At 46.8% G+C, this 15,359-nt stretch overlaps 1 protein-coding gene across 1 annotated transcript in view; it reads right to left on the reverse strand.

The window, feature by feature from the left end:
• SH3BGRL (SH3 domain binding glutamate rich protein like) overlaps positions 1-10,896 on the reverse strand; it is a gene marked incomplete at its 3' end in the record, with an annotated part of 33,540 nt that extends 22,644 nt beyond the window's left edge. The window contains exon 1 of the mRNA XM_082004144.1: positions 10,272-10,896. Coding sequence (XP_081860270.1) covers positions 10,272-10,781 — 510 coding nt within the window. The 5' untranslated portion in view covers positions 10,782-10,896. The remainder of the gene's footprint in view (positions 1-10,271) is intronic.
• Positions 10,897-15,359: the final 4,463 nt, after the last annotated feature.

The following is a 15,359-nucleotide window of genomic DNA, read 5'->3' on the forward strand; positions in this document are numbered from 1 at the left end:
TTTGCAAACCCCCACTGTCTTTTCTAAGTTTTTAGATCACTCTTGTCACCATGGTATCTGCTTTTTTTTTTTTTTAAACCACAAGCTTCCTTCTGCCTCCATGCAAGCTAGCATCTGCATACCACAATCAGAAACTAAGACAAATACACATTGCATTTTATTTTTTAAAAGATTAAGTCCCCCAGCTGTTTATTTGCTGTACGATGGAGTTCTTCAGGGTTGGGCGAGCAGCCAAAATAGCTTCATTCCCCTGATGTTCTTCAGTCTCAGCCTAATGCTCAATGGCTGGCAGTGTGAGCTGATGGCTATCCTAATGCCTTCCAAGCTGCTAATTTTGGTCCCAAACCGTTACACGGAAGACATAGCTGTCTGTCCAGCTGCTCCTCGACTTATGCAGGTGTAAATTCTTGGAAAGGAACATCCCCCGAGATAACCTTATGCAGATACCTACTTCAATCTTTTCACCGCATGCACAACTCAAACCTCAGTCCTCCACAGGTGAAACAGAGGCTCTCACGGCTACCTCCTGGTACATCTTAATGTGATGAAGGGAAACAGAAGTTTAGAAAAAGATTGCTCGAGTACAAAGGTTTCATGGACTTAGTCACCAGAACCATGAGACTTGCTTATCTGCATTACGGGGTGGAAAGGAATTTCCAGTTCTTAATCAGGATTATCAGGTCACTAACAAGTAAGTTTGCAAACATGCCCCTTTTTATCTTTTTATTTCTACCTACATATATTGTATTTCCTGTCTAGGGGAAAAATCTCCTACATCTATTATCTATAAATCAGCTTCACTTGAACTTCATTTCTATCCATGCCCACTGACAAAGTTCTGGATATATTTTTAATTCATTCACTGAGTTACTCTGCTGCTCTCCCGTTCTGCCAGTTGCTCTGCAGCTGCTGCTCTGGCCGAGTACATTTACAACATGTGCACAGGAATGATCTTGGATAAGCGGCATTAAGTATTTCCTAAGGAGTAAAATCTTGTCCTGCTGGAGTCCACGGCAAAACTCCCAGCAACATTAGCACAGCCAAAGGTTGATCCCATGAGGTGAATGCAGATGTGCTGTTTAAACCTGCCTGGAAATTACTACTGTCATAAAAATGTGGTTTTATGTGAAAACTATTATTACTTTCCCCAGAGGCTCCCTGCTTTCTGTTTACATTGGGCTTTGCCAGTTTATTTTGACCTATGCCTAAAGCAGGAGGGGCTTCTGATACACCTATCTTATTGCCTAGGTCTAAACACAATGTATGTCAGCATCTGCTGTTCATGCTGCAAAATCATGTTGGTTTTGGCATCACCTGCTGCCCGTATCACCAAACGCTGGTGTTTCATATTAAGAAATGCTGAGATTGTGACCAGTGATGAGATGCATGAAAAAAAGCCCTGTTCACTCCGGCAAGCTCTCATTCACATCTCCTTGTCTGCCCAAGAGCCCAGGACAAAAAAGAGAGTGACATTTCAGCTTTGATTAATGAAAACCTTTCCCCAGTCACACCCGAGCACGACACCCAGCTCAAACCTTGGGCAGAGAGGCTATCACCTGGCAGAGCTCGCTTCATGCCAACTCCCCCAGTTACTAATACCCCAACCCCGATGTGGATCCCACAGTGCATTTCATCATTTGTAAAATAGAAGATCTAATGGCAAGTCTTCCCTATGCAAAGTCTTACTCAATGTCCAAACCTTGAGATTTCAGTGTTTATCTCTCAGCAGAAAGTTTCGAGCCTGCCAGCAGCTACTGCATAACAAACAGCTTCATACAACATTTCTTACAGCCTTGATCTCTCCTCCTGAACTAAACTGCAGTTGTTCAGAAGGAAACCAAGAAGAGAATTATTATTAACTTCTGTTCCCCTCTCCCGCCCCGCTCTGGTTTCTAAGATACAGGGGACAAATATAGTTAAAAGTTCCTCTCATTTCTACAGTCTCTCACAGCATCTCAGAGTTTGCAAAGCAGAGAGCGCTAAGATTTCAGTCTCATTGGTATGTCTGAATATAAACCAGATACAGAATCTGCTTACATTTCAGAAGAAATGTCCAGTAACATCTAAATGTCTGGAGCCTTGTAATACTTTTACAATTGCAGGCGTTTGTAATAACCACCAAATCAAAAACAAACCAACACATCCCAAACATACAAATACATTCTTTTCCATCAAACATTTTTTTTTATGCAAACTGTTCACATAATTTTGGGAGCAGAGCCAATTTCATCCAGAACAGAAGAACAGCTTTATTGGGTTAGATCCAACACTTGTCTACCCCAACATCCTGTCTCCACCAGTCGCAGATCCCAAGGAAGAGCATGCCAACAGCTTGAGTGCAGAGGGTTACACCACGTTATACTTTCCCAGAGTCCAATAATCCACAGTTTTGAGTCAGAGGTGTAGTAATTATGTTTAATAGCCCTTAATAGACTTTCCCCCTTAATTTGTCTCACTGCTTCCTGAGCCCATGCAATTTTGCCATACATGACGTTCTCTGGCAGTGAGTTTCTCCATTAAAATACATGTTGTCAGACAAAGTACTTCATTTATTCTGAACCTGGCCCCTGCTAGTTTCACTTGCTCTCCCCCAGTTGTTGCATTAGGAAAAGTTATGAATAATCACTTCCTATTTTCCCTCCCATGCCTGACATGATTTTAGCACTTTTCATACGTTTTCAGCTCTTTCTTTCTCAGCTGCAGAATTCTAGCTTATTTCGTTGTTCCTCCTCCAGTGATCACCTCAGCCTCCTTAATATCTTTTCTCACTTTTTTATATTGTTTAAAGACAATTCCAGCCTATTAAAGATACAGACTCACCACCGATTTATACAGTGGTATTGGGTTTTTTTTCCTTTGCTCTTTCCCACCCTAAAAATTCCTGACATTTTGTTTGCTTTTTATGACCACCGATACGCTATTTTTGCAGAATTACCTAGTGCAGCTCCAAGACCTTTCTGCTAAACCGTATCAGTTAGTTTAAACCTCACTCTTGCACAGGATGGCGACTGCTTCTTCCCACTTTCCCACCGGGGACAGCTACAGCAGGCTGCTCTCGCACTGCACAACCTCACTTCACCAACAGCCTTGTCACCTCACTCTTTCTCCGGATTGCTTAGGGTACAGCACAGATCTGTGTAGGATCTCCTCATAACTTCTGCATGTTGCCAAAGTTGCCTATATATTCCAAAGTCTTGACTGTTACCTGGTTTATATAACTGGTGTGTAATCAATTATACAAGTCAAAAAGAAGAAGAAAAAAAAAATCCTTTCCTCTTATCCCACAGCAGCTTAGTTTCTTTATGAATCAGATTTTTTAACCTGGCCAAAGCTTGTCCAAAACTTTCTGGAAGTCCAGGGGTTCAGTACTAAGGGATCACCCTGGTTCGCATGCTCAGCGGCTGCTACAGGCAACTCAGCCGTGAGGCACAGCTTTCTTCTCCGACCGCGCATCAATTCTTCACCCTGTTCTGTCTCTGTCCACGCGTCCACTGGGAAAGAGTCTAACAAAGAATAACATCAATTTGTCCAGCACAGGAAGACAGCTTGTAGCGTCCAGATTTCCCCGAGATCCTTTTTTAAACCACTGCTGCCTTTGGCTCCTTTCTTCACTCCGACACCACAGCAATTCAAACAACAGGTCTCTCAACAGGTAATAGTTAAAACTTTACGCTCCAGCGCCTTTAGACTTTAAAGCAAGGTAGTATTCACGCATGGAAAAAGAGCCCAAATAAAACTAAACTTCAGTTATCTAATTGAAGAAATCAACTCATCACATCCACTTCTCACAGGGGAAACTAAGCCTGAGAGGAAGAAGTTGTAAGTCAGGATGTGAAGACTACTTCAGCTGTATCCAGGCAGCATTAACTTCAGTCAGTCCACAGTTTGATGTTAACCCTTCACATTTTCTCCTGGTGGCTTAAACCTCAGCCTCACTTTATTACCGTCTGAATTTCAGAAGACAGGCCTTGACAGGCCAGCTCCAGTCAGCTGGAGGGGTTGTCCTGAAAAGGACTTGCTTCTGGATGGAGGCTTTTTTTCTGGGACAAATAATAGTAGGTAGGCATTACAATTAAAACTCTTTCAGGCTTGATTAAATAGCTGACCAACAAAAGTACTTTAAATTTAATCATAAACTGAAGGTCTCCCCTGAATACGGCTGCGGTTAAACAAATGTCGCTAACACTGTATTTTCATGTTTCATTAGAAACATTCTTGAATAGCATAATGTTGATGTAAGTTGTAGATTTGGTTCGGGTTTCCAGATCACTGATCGGTGCCAGGAACTGACATCAGCAGCTCCAGGGCGGCAGCTCAAGGGCTGGGGAGCACCAAGAACAGCTACATAAGGCAGAGCTCACCTACCTCTGGCTACGACAATGACTCCATAGCTCTTCTTTTTATCATATAGGGGAATATTTTAGTTCTGGTTTGAGCTTGAACAGCTGAAATCTGTCAGTGCTTGTTTAGGTCCATTTGTCTCCTCCCTCCCCAATTCCTCCTCTTCTGGGGGGAATAACCTTGCAGAGACTCTTGTTTTTGACATCCTCTGCTTGTTACACACATGCCAATTCACTGACTTCTATTTCTGAGTGTAACTTCAATGCCTCAGGACAAGAAAATTTACTTGCTCAACTCTACAAATATTTATTTAAAAAGCACAAGCGCTTAGCACTGACATGACACTGTATGGATCATATCTTGAGAAGTGCTGAGGTTCAGGGTTCAAGCAAAGGCAATGCAGGCTGACAGCATTCACTTTCTCCCCAATGTCAGCCTTTTCTCCCCAAGCAGCGCACGAGAAAGACATAATCCTGATGCACCATCTCAAAATAAACACTGTCATACCTGCATATACAATCTACAGATATTCTCAGCAAAAAGCCTTTCCCAGCCTTTACTGGGAAGTATAATTTCCCATCTTTCTCATGCTGTCAGAAAACTGTTTTCATTTAAGCACAGTAGAATGTTTTTTATTTTGATATATTAAAACTATTGCAACAACTGCAGCCAATTTAACCTCCGGCTCTATTAAAAAATTTGAATGTAATATTTTAAGAAAAATATTTGACTTATCTGGAGTTTGGAACAATGACTTTGAAAAAAACAGCCCACAAGGCAGATGGAACACATCTTAGTGAACTGCCTCGCTAGATTTGTGTACATATTTTTGTCTTCCACACCGAGAGCTCTAATTCAGAACAATTCATACCATTTTATTGGGACGGATTAAGTTTAGTTAACACTGGGTATCCAAAAAAGTACTTCACGCATATATGTTTACAGAAGAGATGGGTTTAAAAATCAATACCAAGCCTACTAACAAATCAGTTCTCACCCACAGTACACAAACTGTGTGAGCTAAGTATCACAAAAATACATATACACTTGTGAGATTGTTTTTAAAACTACAGATGCAGCTTATGTTCCCCATCATATGTGTTTTACCTAAACTTGCATCATATTACAAGACTATTTATAAAGGATCTGTATCATTATTTTTGGACCAAAGGAAGTTCATTAGCAGCTCCAGAACATCTGCTGCCACTGCTCGGGGCTTCCGGCATGACAAATGTGACCACACGCATCCGGGCTTTAACCACACATTTGCTACCTTGAAAGCAACTGCAGAAAAAAGCAACGCTTATTATACACGCCGATAAAAACGCTGGATGCACAGAACCGCCCTGCTGTGGCTGCATTTGCCCTTGGCGAGGCTCAGCATGGAGCCACCTCCTGCCTCGGCCCTGCCCGGCTGGGGTGTTTGGGCAGCAAGCGCCAGCCGTGCAGAAACCTCAAAGCGGCCAGACGACACAGAAACAGAAAGCACGCAGACTCTACTCATTCTATTTTAGGATGGCAAGTGCTCCTGTGCCTTACTGGGTTATGTGGGGGGAAAGAAAAGACTAACTGCGAGCAAACATTCGCTCTCCAGACCACGGGCCACTTTCTTCTTCACTTCCTGGTGGGTGGGTGGGGAGAAGACCTAGATCCTTTCCCAAGCAAGAAAACGATACAAGAAAAACATGAACCCCCCCATCCCCATCCCTAACTCTGTGGATGAAAAAACCAAAAAAAATTTCCTTTCCTCTCTAAAACCATCCCTAGACAGCAGCAAGTCTGATGTGTAACAAGGGCCTCTGACACCAATTCTGGAGATCATCTCTTATTTATGCCGCTCCTGCAGCTACTGTAGGAGGTAAGGAAGGGAAACCACCCACGCAGCCATCAAAACAGGCGAAGGGGGAGAGCCTGGAGAGATGGAAGCACAGGCTGTAGACCACAGACACGAAGCGCCTGGCTCCGAGGAGCAGTCTGGACACCAGGGATTCGATGCAGCAATTTCCACATCCCGCAGCGCCGGCAGCAGCACACGGGAGAGCTCAGCCCACCGTCTCCAGTGCTGGCACTTCAATTCCATAGCCACAGCCTCCAGGTTTCATCCATACTCCTGGAGCTTGCAAGGGGATGTCGGATGAATGAACACAATTCTCTCAGACAAAGTCTGTAGTCAAGACTGGTGCAGTTGCTGGCAACAAATGCACACTCATAAGACCGAGAAGAATTTAAACAGCTGGCTCCTTTCCACATGAGATCAATAAAACTGGTAATCCAGCTGCCTTCAGGAAGACACACACAAGTGTTTCTGGTGCTGCAGGAAAGCTGGGGCAATCTCTGACCCCAAAAACCACAAAATACCTAAAGGCTAATGGAGAAGATCACAGACTGGACTTCTGCAATTCAGCCTCTTCCCTCCTTGTATCATTTTTCTTCCAGGAGCAAGCATCTTAATTACTCTTTGGCCTCTCCTCCTTTCGTCTCTTGAAGGATTTGAATAGAAGTCTACAGTCAAATCACTCTCACAGCCTGCAAATCACTCTCACAGCCTGCAAATCACTCTCACAGCCTGCACAGTGCCTGTTCAAGTCAACGCTTGGGTGCTTCTGAATGCGGCGTTTGCGTCTGCCATTTTACATTCGTAGCCTCCAACACTGTCCCATACTAAGTAACACTGTTCACTTCAGCTGTACATGACACAGAAAGACTCCCGGACAGAAGCTACACATGCGTATTCCCACCCGTTTGGTGTCTACAGCTCATCTTCATAATTACAATCCCCTGTGCATCCTTGCCCCAGCCCACGACTTGCCAGTACAACAGTCACATTGAGAATGATTAAAGAGAAAGGGCACCTTTCCCTACAAGACTTCCAAACACAGCAGGAAACTGGGTGCTGTAACTATTACATTATGATTTCTGGGGTGAAATTCAAATAGGAGGCCAGACCAAGACTGCGATCATCATATTTTGGCCGAGTCCTTAATTATAAACCTGCAGTGTATTCAGTTATCTCTGCTTATGAGATCCATGGCAACAAACCACCCCAAACCAAAGTCACCTTTACCATACAGAGTATAAAGCAAACCCCATGATGGAGTACAAATACAGGACTTTGCAATCAATGAAACACACCAAAGATAACACGGAGCACTAGCTCCTCGTGCTGCAAAACCGTCAAGGGGCAGCTCGGCAGTCACACCTTCTGCTCTAACACCCCTGCCCAGACTCCGAATGACACAGGTACACGGGATTTAGGTGAACTTCACCAGAAATCCCTTGTAATACTTGTAAGATGCTTTTGCTTAGACATGAGCTTCGTACCGTATTTCTTCCTCACAGATACATTCTACTGAATATAAACTTTATGGAGAACAGTGCCTTGGGGAAACACTTTATACACTATGATGTGGCAAATTATACTGCATAATAAAGTATGGCTTTGCCAATAAAAGACCACAAAATTTGGGCGCCCTCCAAGACTTACAGCCCCAGGCTGTGAGGTGTGAAAAAATCTCAACCCCTTTTCCTTTCAGTGGGAGACGATGCTTTCCGGAGTCTCATAAAAGCTTCATCAACTTACAGAAACGGGGCAGTTCTTTTCCAGGAAGGAGGAGATTTTATACTTATTTCTGTTTTGCTTCTACTCAAGCAAATTAGCCTTTTAAAAAACAAAATAACAGAGTGCCGGGCATCACTGACGGTACAAAGCCGGCTTACCAGGAGTGGGAGCCCGTACAGGGCTGATGTTAGCCAGTTCAGTTACTTTGCTGGAAACAGCTTTGACTCTGTTCCATCTCTCTGTAGCAACCTCCTCTGATGTGGATTTTCCATTCCTAGAGTGGGTTAGTTCAAATTCAGCACCCAGAAAGGCTCCTCTGCTCCTCCAAGCAAAGTCCGTCTCACCAACAGCTTAAGACCCATGCAAACAACTCATGCCCATCAAGCACATTTCCCTCCGGAGAGGTGCCCCTCTGTTTTACTTTAGGCTGAAACATCAATTAAAATTCTTATACTAGAAAGAAAACAGCCACCCAGTGAGGTACTCGTCTGATCCCTGCCAACAGAAACACCCTCGGTGTACTCGGTAAACCGAGAACGTGCAAGTCCTGCTCATTACCACAAAGATTACTTGAGCTGCACTAGCCTCACACACAGGCATGAGTGTATATGTATGTCATAAAACTGGCAATTATGTGCATGTTACGCTCAAATTCCACAAAAACAGACTACGCCAATGCTATATTCCAATTCCACAGTCAAGGATGCACAAAGGAGCCTAAAAGGCAGCAGTAAGTCAGAATCAAGCCATACATGTACAATCCACACAAGGATAACACAGCATTGCAGAAACCAAGAAGCTAATAATTAAAAACCTAATTTAAAAACAGGAAAACATAGTCAGGATTGAGATCAGCGGTCATATCCCTGGAGCTTAGTATCACCACACAGACAGAAATCAATAACTGCCCTTAAGAGGTCACTGATAAAAATCTATAGCAATCGAATCAGTCAACTTGAAACCTATTAACAGCTGTATTAGAAAGAAAGAATGACTTTTTCAATTTGCTAATGACCACTTCTTTCTTTCCAGATGATCATTTTGTACAAACCCAGCAGAAATCCCTTTGGACTCCCCTTATGAACGAACTGCTCAGGATTTCACGACGCTCGCCAGATCAGCATCAGATCAGCATCTGCTTTTCAAAGTCAGCATCAGCACATCAATGTCAGCATCAACATCAAGATTAACAAAAATGACATGGGAAGAGAGTGGCGGCAGGGACAGCCAAGGCACACTCTCCTGTGTCATCTGCACTCCATCCCTACAGGGCTCAGCCTCTGTCGTTAGAGCTAAACGAGAGGTTATAGCATCACAGCCATCCACGGCAAAGCTTACCAAGGTGGTATTTTATCTGTTGAAGACCACAGATCAGTGGCTGCACTCAATTGGAGAAGGAGAGTTCAGTGAGGGGTTTTTTTATCTTCTGTACATCACCGTCCTCTGAAAGTTTGGGAACCCGCACCTGAAGTACACAGCCTAACAGTGACGTGAAAGGTCATCACAGAGCCACAGCTTATTCTCTGTCTACTTGCAGTAAAAGTCACTGATCATTAACTGCAATAGCTGGCATTTTCTTAAGTATTTGGCATTTTGTAGGTCTCCAGCACATTCATGCTAAGTGCAACAAAACTCCCTGGATTTTAGACTCGGAGCGTCTTTCACACAGAGCAAACAGAAATCAGAAGATCGTGAGGACACTACTGCTCTGAGCTACATCTGAACCTAGGCACAAACCCCGTTTGTTTGATTGATTCATTATTTTGCTTTGGGAGAATACGGTCTTCTGACCGAGCTGGGGCCAAAAGAAGTGAAAACCCGGTCTTCCCACATGACAAGAAACTGGAGCTACTCAGAGAGTAGCCACGCACGCCTGCCACCGTTAGTCATGCGATACAAGAGGAATAAACTCATAAAAATCGAATGCTGACACGATGGGTGACACCATTTAGAAAGAAACTTCAAGAACAACAACAAAAAAAGCCCCCAAACATTTGTTGGCTTTGCCTTCCCAGCACAGGACGAGGGGCGCGAAAGCATGCCAGCCCACTCGGACCTGGTAAAGCCAGCCCGGGCGTGGGGAGCAGCCCACAGAACTCAAACAAGCTGCAAAATCACGAAGGAAATGACATTTTATTTTGGATGGCCATCTGCAGCGCACCCATCTCCCTACAAGCGCTGGATGCTGCTCTCGGTCCGCAGAGCGGGGCGAAGCCCGGCCGCCCCGTCCTCTCTTCACGCTGCCCGGCCGCAGACCGTGCCCACGGGCGAGGGGAGCCCACGGGAGCCCGCACCCGGCCCGGCCCCCCGCGCCCCCAGCCCCACGCCGCCGCCCTCCCGGCCGGTACAACTTTCCCGGGGCGCCCCTTACCGCCGTGGAGCCGGAGGAGGAGGCGATGTAGACCTTGATGACCATGCTGGGAGACGAGGCGGCGGCGGCAGCGGGATGCGGGGCCGAGGCGGGCGGGTTAGGTGGGTGTGTGCGGGTGCGGGCGGCACGGCGAGGCGCGGGCTGGGGCTGAGGCGGCGGCCGGAGGGCGGGAGGGAGGCAGCGGGAAGCCTCGCCCCGCCTCGCCGCGCTCACTGGGCTGCCGGCCCAGCAGTCACCGCCGCCCGGCCCGGAAGAGGGAAAAATGATTTTTTTTTTTTTTTTTTTTTTTTTTTTAAAAAAAAAAAGGAAGAAAGAAAGGGGCGAGGCGAGTTCTCGACGAACCACGCGAGACGTGCGGGGGAGGGGGTGTCGCGCCACGGCGGCGGGAAGTCCCGCTGAGGCGGCGCGGGGGCACGGGCGGGGCCGCCGCCTGAGGGAAGGGGGTGCGGGGCGGCGGGAAGCCCTTGCGGGGAGGCAGGCGGCGGGGCCCGCGGCGGGCGGGGCCGCCATGGCAGCGGCCGCCGAGCCCGACCCGTCCCTGGGCTCCGCCGTTAGCGCTCCCCGCCCGTCAGGAGCTTCCCCTCGGCGCTGGGAGCCCCATTCCCTGCCGTGCTCGGCGGGTGGGAGCGGCAGGCGGCACCCCGCTTCCCCTGCGAGGCTGGAGCCGGCGTGGGGCTTCCTGCCCGCCGGCTGCCATTACCTTGGCCTGTCACTTGGAGGGGTGGCGGACGTGTGGGGTGGATATTTAGAATTGCAGCGATATTTAGAATTAAGCATTTCCTTGTAAAATTTATTACAGCGTGAAAGTTACTGGCCAAGCGATGTGTCGGCCTGTGCCAAAAGACGAGACTTGTCTGCCATCCAGTCGAGTTCTTCGCCTTCTCATAATTACCGTAATGTATCTTCCACGCAAATAAAGCATCCAAGAAATGTTATTGGTACCGGTACCGTGGGTCTGCCCACTCCTGAGCTGGCCCCACTGCTTCCCATCCCTCGCTGGCTCTTGGCCGTGCCGTGGCCGGGGACCGCGTGCCCTGCTCACTTAATACTGGGGCTATGCAAAAGGCCTGAAGGGACGCTGCCTGCTACCATTTACTGCCATTCCACGGCATGCTATTTCATCGTTTGTATTAATTAGGACGGCTGGATGAGACCTCGAAGAGTTCTTAATTGTTATAGTCATGGCGACACATTATTTAGGGAAATTTATATTCGGCACCTGTCTTCCAATTCCCTCTGGTACTCCAAATATTGCCTTATTTATGTTTTATTATACATTCTGATAACTTCACAGAAAATGGAAAATACTTACAGTGATAAACATAGAAAGCTGAATTTTTACCACCTACAGGCTAAGATGAAAGAAGGGCATTTGTTCTGCTCTTGGCAAAAAGGAGGGGGGGCTATTTCTGAAATTATTTTTCCCAAAAAAATAAGCCTTCCTGTTTCAAATTATCAGGTGTTTTTTCTAACCACAGACATAATTTTTAAAAAAGCCTGTTGAATTACAAAGTCTATTGAATTGTCGCCTATATTCATTTTATTCATTTGCCAATAGTAAGAGGAAAGAGAACTATTTTGAGAATGGCATGCCTAATTTTGATATTACTTATGATACTTAACTGAATCTTTGAGACTGTCATGAGATTTATGTATGTTTTGAAAAGGCAGTAAACAAAAATTTATTTAGGATGACAGTACACAATAAAAATTCCCCGGTTCAGGGAATTTCAAAATTTAATAAAAATAAATAGTGTACTTTTTAATCTCTTTAAAAAAAAAATAAGTTAAGTCCAGGAGATTAAAATTCTTCAAGGAATGTTTCTTCAGATGTGTTTGTACAGCCCCCTTCACAGCTGCTTGAGAAATGCCCTGGTAATTCCCATTTCCTCCGAAGCACCACGCTATGTGCCGGCCTGTAATCTGATTTCGTGGCAAGGAACACCAGAGGTAGAAACCACAATTTATCAGAAAAGAATGAAAAAATGGAGATGGAGAACGGGATAGATAGGTTTATTTGAACTTTGGGCTCGCTTGTCATTCTGCTGGCTGGGCACCTGCTCTCTGGCCAGCTCTTCTCTCCTCCTCGTAACGCACTTCAGCTCCTCAGAATTGAAATTCTTCTGGAGTGAGCTGCACCTTGTCTTTCTGCCTACTAAAAAAATCTGGTATAATCATTACTCTCAAAAGTGCACTTCAGAAGGCATTTTATCTTCATGAGAGAAGATTTATTAAGTTAAGAGCAATACATGAATTGGGTATTATTGAAACGACTAGGTTTTCTTGACTCATAATAGTAAATCTTCTACTCTATTGGCAGAAAAGCACAATGTTTTCAATTCCCTGGATACTCTTGTAAAATCCCTGGTATTATTTTTGTTTTCACTATTAAACAGTTGTGAAGTGTTTAATTATCCTTTTCAAGGTAGACCAAAACCTCAAATAAAATGAATAGAATGATATCATGCCTCCAAGAGGAAAATCTGTTCTCCTGCAGCCAACAAAACAAGATGTATCTAATACTCAGCGACGACTGCTGTCCCCTCGATTCCTTCGGGCACTTGCTGTAGCCTGTGTTTGTACAAGGCCACCTTGTCAGGCTGCATTTTGTTTTACTGTCACTAGAAGAAGAACCAAACAGTTGAATTTCGGGTTATATTATTTTAGATATTATGAAGCGGCAATATGGAGTAAGTGGCAGGGCGCTGACTTCAGTGGCAGCAGGATTGTGAGTGCTCCCTGATGGGGAACCCAGCGCTTTGACCACCACACAATCATCCAGGGATTTCAGATAAAAATGTTGCCAGTAATAGCAAAGATCTACTCACTTTTTTTCTTAAGAGCACAGACAAGGATGGGGGCTTCTGAGTACTGGCAAATTAAGCTATTTTTAAAGAAGAAATATAGTAGAATCTCACAATGAAAGATATTACACTAATCAACTGCAAAACCCCTCTGGTACAAAAGGTCAGGAAGCACGTGTGCTCCAAATGCTCCACAGCTTCTTTGTAACAACAGAGAGAAATACAGCTAGAATTCAGTTGCGAATATTTGGAGAGTAACGTGCGAACGTGCCAGGTTTCACTCTCTGAGGGTTGCTCATACTATTGCGAGAGAAGATGATCTGGATCCGTCAGAACTCCCGAAGTGGAGGAATGTGTGATCGGTTAGAGATATGCCAGCTCACTGCTCTCAATAGGAAATAAGAAATCCATTCTTCATTTCCAGTCCCAGCCTCCCAGGCTTGCCAATGGTCAGAGCCAGAAGGCAAACTGCGACTTGGAGCACATCTCCTGACTTCACCCATGCTCTGCAAGAGCCATCTCCTGCTACAGCCTACGCCAGCACACTGCGGATGTACGGCGGGCAGAGGCTCCGCTCCTCTGCTCCAGCGTGCTTGTGGAAGCGGCTGGGGGAGCCCAGGAGATTTGCTTCTCCTCTCCTCCTCCTCTGGAAAGAGAGCAAGGCCGCATGTCCTCGCTTTGGTGTACCGTCGTGCAAGACACGCGGCAGCTGGTGCATGAAGAAGAAAACCATGCCGCGGAGAACATGGCGCTCAGCGCTATTTCTTTTCGTCTGTCGATTACCTCTACGATGGAACTCGCAGAACTCCCTCGTGGTCTACAGGTGCCTGCCTGTTCGACACAAAGCGTGACAGAACGCATCGCGGCTTCACGCCTGCCCCGCCGCTCGTTTGTGCAGGGCGTTTGCCGCGCCACACACACCCCGCGGCATCACCGCTGAGGAATTTAAAGGGGAGCGGAGGAGCAGAGCAAGGCCGAAGGCGCCTTCCCCGCCACCAGACAGCTCTGCACAGCCCCGGCGGCACGCCGGCTCTCCCGACGGAACTCGCCAGCCCCGGGCCCTGCGGGCGGCGGCACCACCCGCCCGGCCCCGCCGATGGCGGCCGGGGCGCGCCCCCTGCTGGCGGGCGGCGGCGCCCCGGCCCGGGCCCTCAGGCTCGGCGGAGACGGGCCGGGGCAGGGGCCGCCGGTCAGCGGGGCAGCCCGCCGTGACCCGCACGTTCCGGGAGCACCCGGCGGCTCCCGCGGCCTCCGCAGAGCCCCTTCTCCAGGCTGGATTTCCCTCGGGGTGAACGAGAGCACAGCGATGCCGGAGGAGCGGCCTTGCGTGCGGCAGATGCAGGCCGGCACCTTGATTCTCGGCTTGCAAATAAAAGGGGGGCGATTTTCCTGTTTGTGATAACGAGATGTCATTCCGACATTAAATGTCATTCTCTCTATAAAGAGCCCCAGGCAACTTTGTGGGTCCTCTGCACCGGCTGTTTCTCTCTACAGGTTTGTTCCTACTGCACCCCACCCTCTGCCGGAATTGATCCGGCAGGTTTGCCAAGCCTTATCCTTATTTCAGCCAGAATAACAGAACAGCCACTCTTCTAATGCCGTTGTAGGCCAGTTTGTTCAACTGGGCATTCACAGAGGGTTGCTGCCCTGAAAGGCAGAAGATACAACCCAGAAGTCTGCCAACACCCTTGCCTGGTCCCTGGCTCCCGCTGACTGGGGACCGGGGTTGGACAGAACACATTTTTGTGTTCTGAACACTAAATCTGCCTTTCCTGAGCCCGTCCAGCGAGAAACCTGCAGTTCCTGCTAGCAGTGAGCTCAGAGCAAGCTGAAAGAAGAAGTGGAGCTGCAAATCAGTACGTGATGCCTGCCACACCATTGTCTGAAGAGAAGTTTTTACATACTTGGAGATAATCGGTCCATTCACAGTTGTAGAGGGCCTGGGATTTCCTAGGACCACAGCAGTTTTGGTCAAAGGGTCCGCTCACAGGCTTGCTCTCCCGCTTCCTTCTCCTTGTTGTTCTGGGTATCTTCAAACGGCTGTTGGAAAGACTTGTTAAAAAAAAAAGTGCTAAAGGTAGCGTGGCTTTATAAAACTTCACCGTGCTTACTTGGTCACAACCCTCTCAGGTGCTGAGTCTACCCAGGAACGGCTTTTAAAAGCTGGTGGCATCAGCCATCTCCCGAGGCTTTGTGTGGAGGCAGTTTTAAAGGAAGGCTTACTCACTTCTGCGGGTGCGGTGAGGACCATCTGGCAATGGTTAGTTTGTTATTACTCGTTTTG

Source organism: Phaethon aethereus (genome assembly GCF_964289735.1).
Source record: "Phaethon aethereus genome assembly, chromosome: 10".
Lineage (NCBI taxonomy): Eukaryota > Metazoa > Chordata > Aves > Phaethontiformes > Phaethontidae > Phaethon > Phaethon aethereus.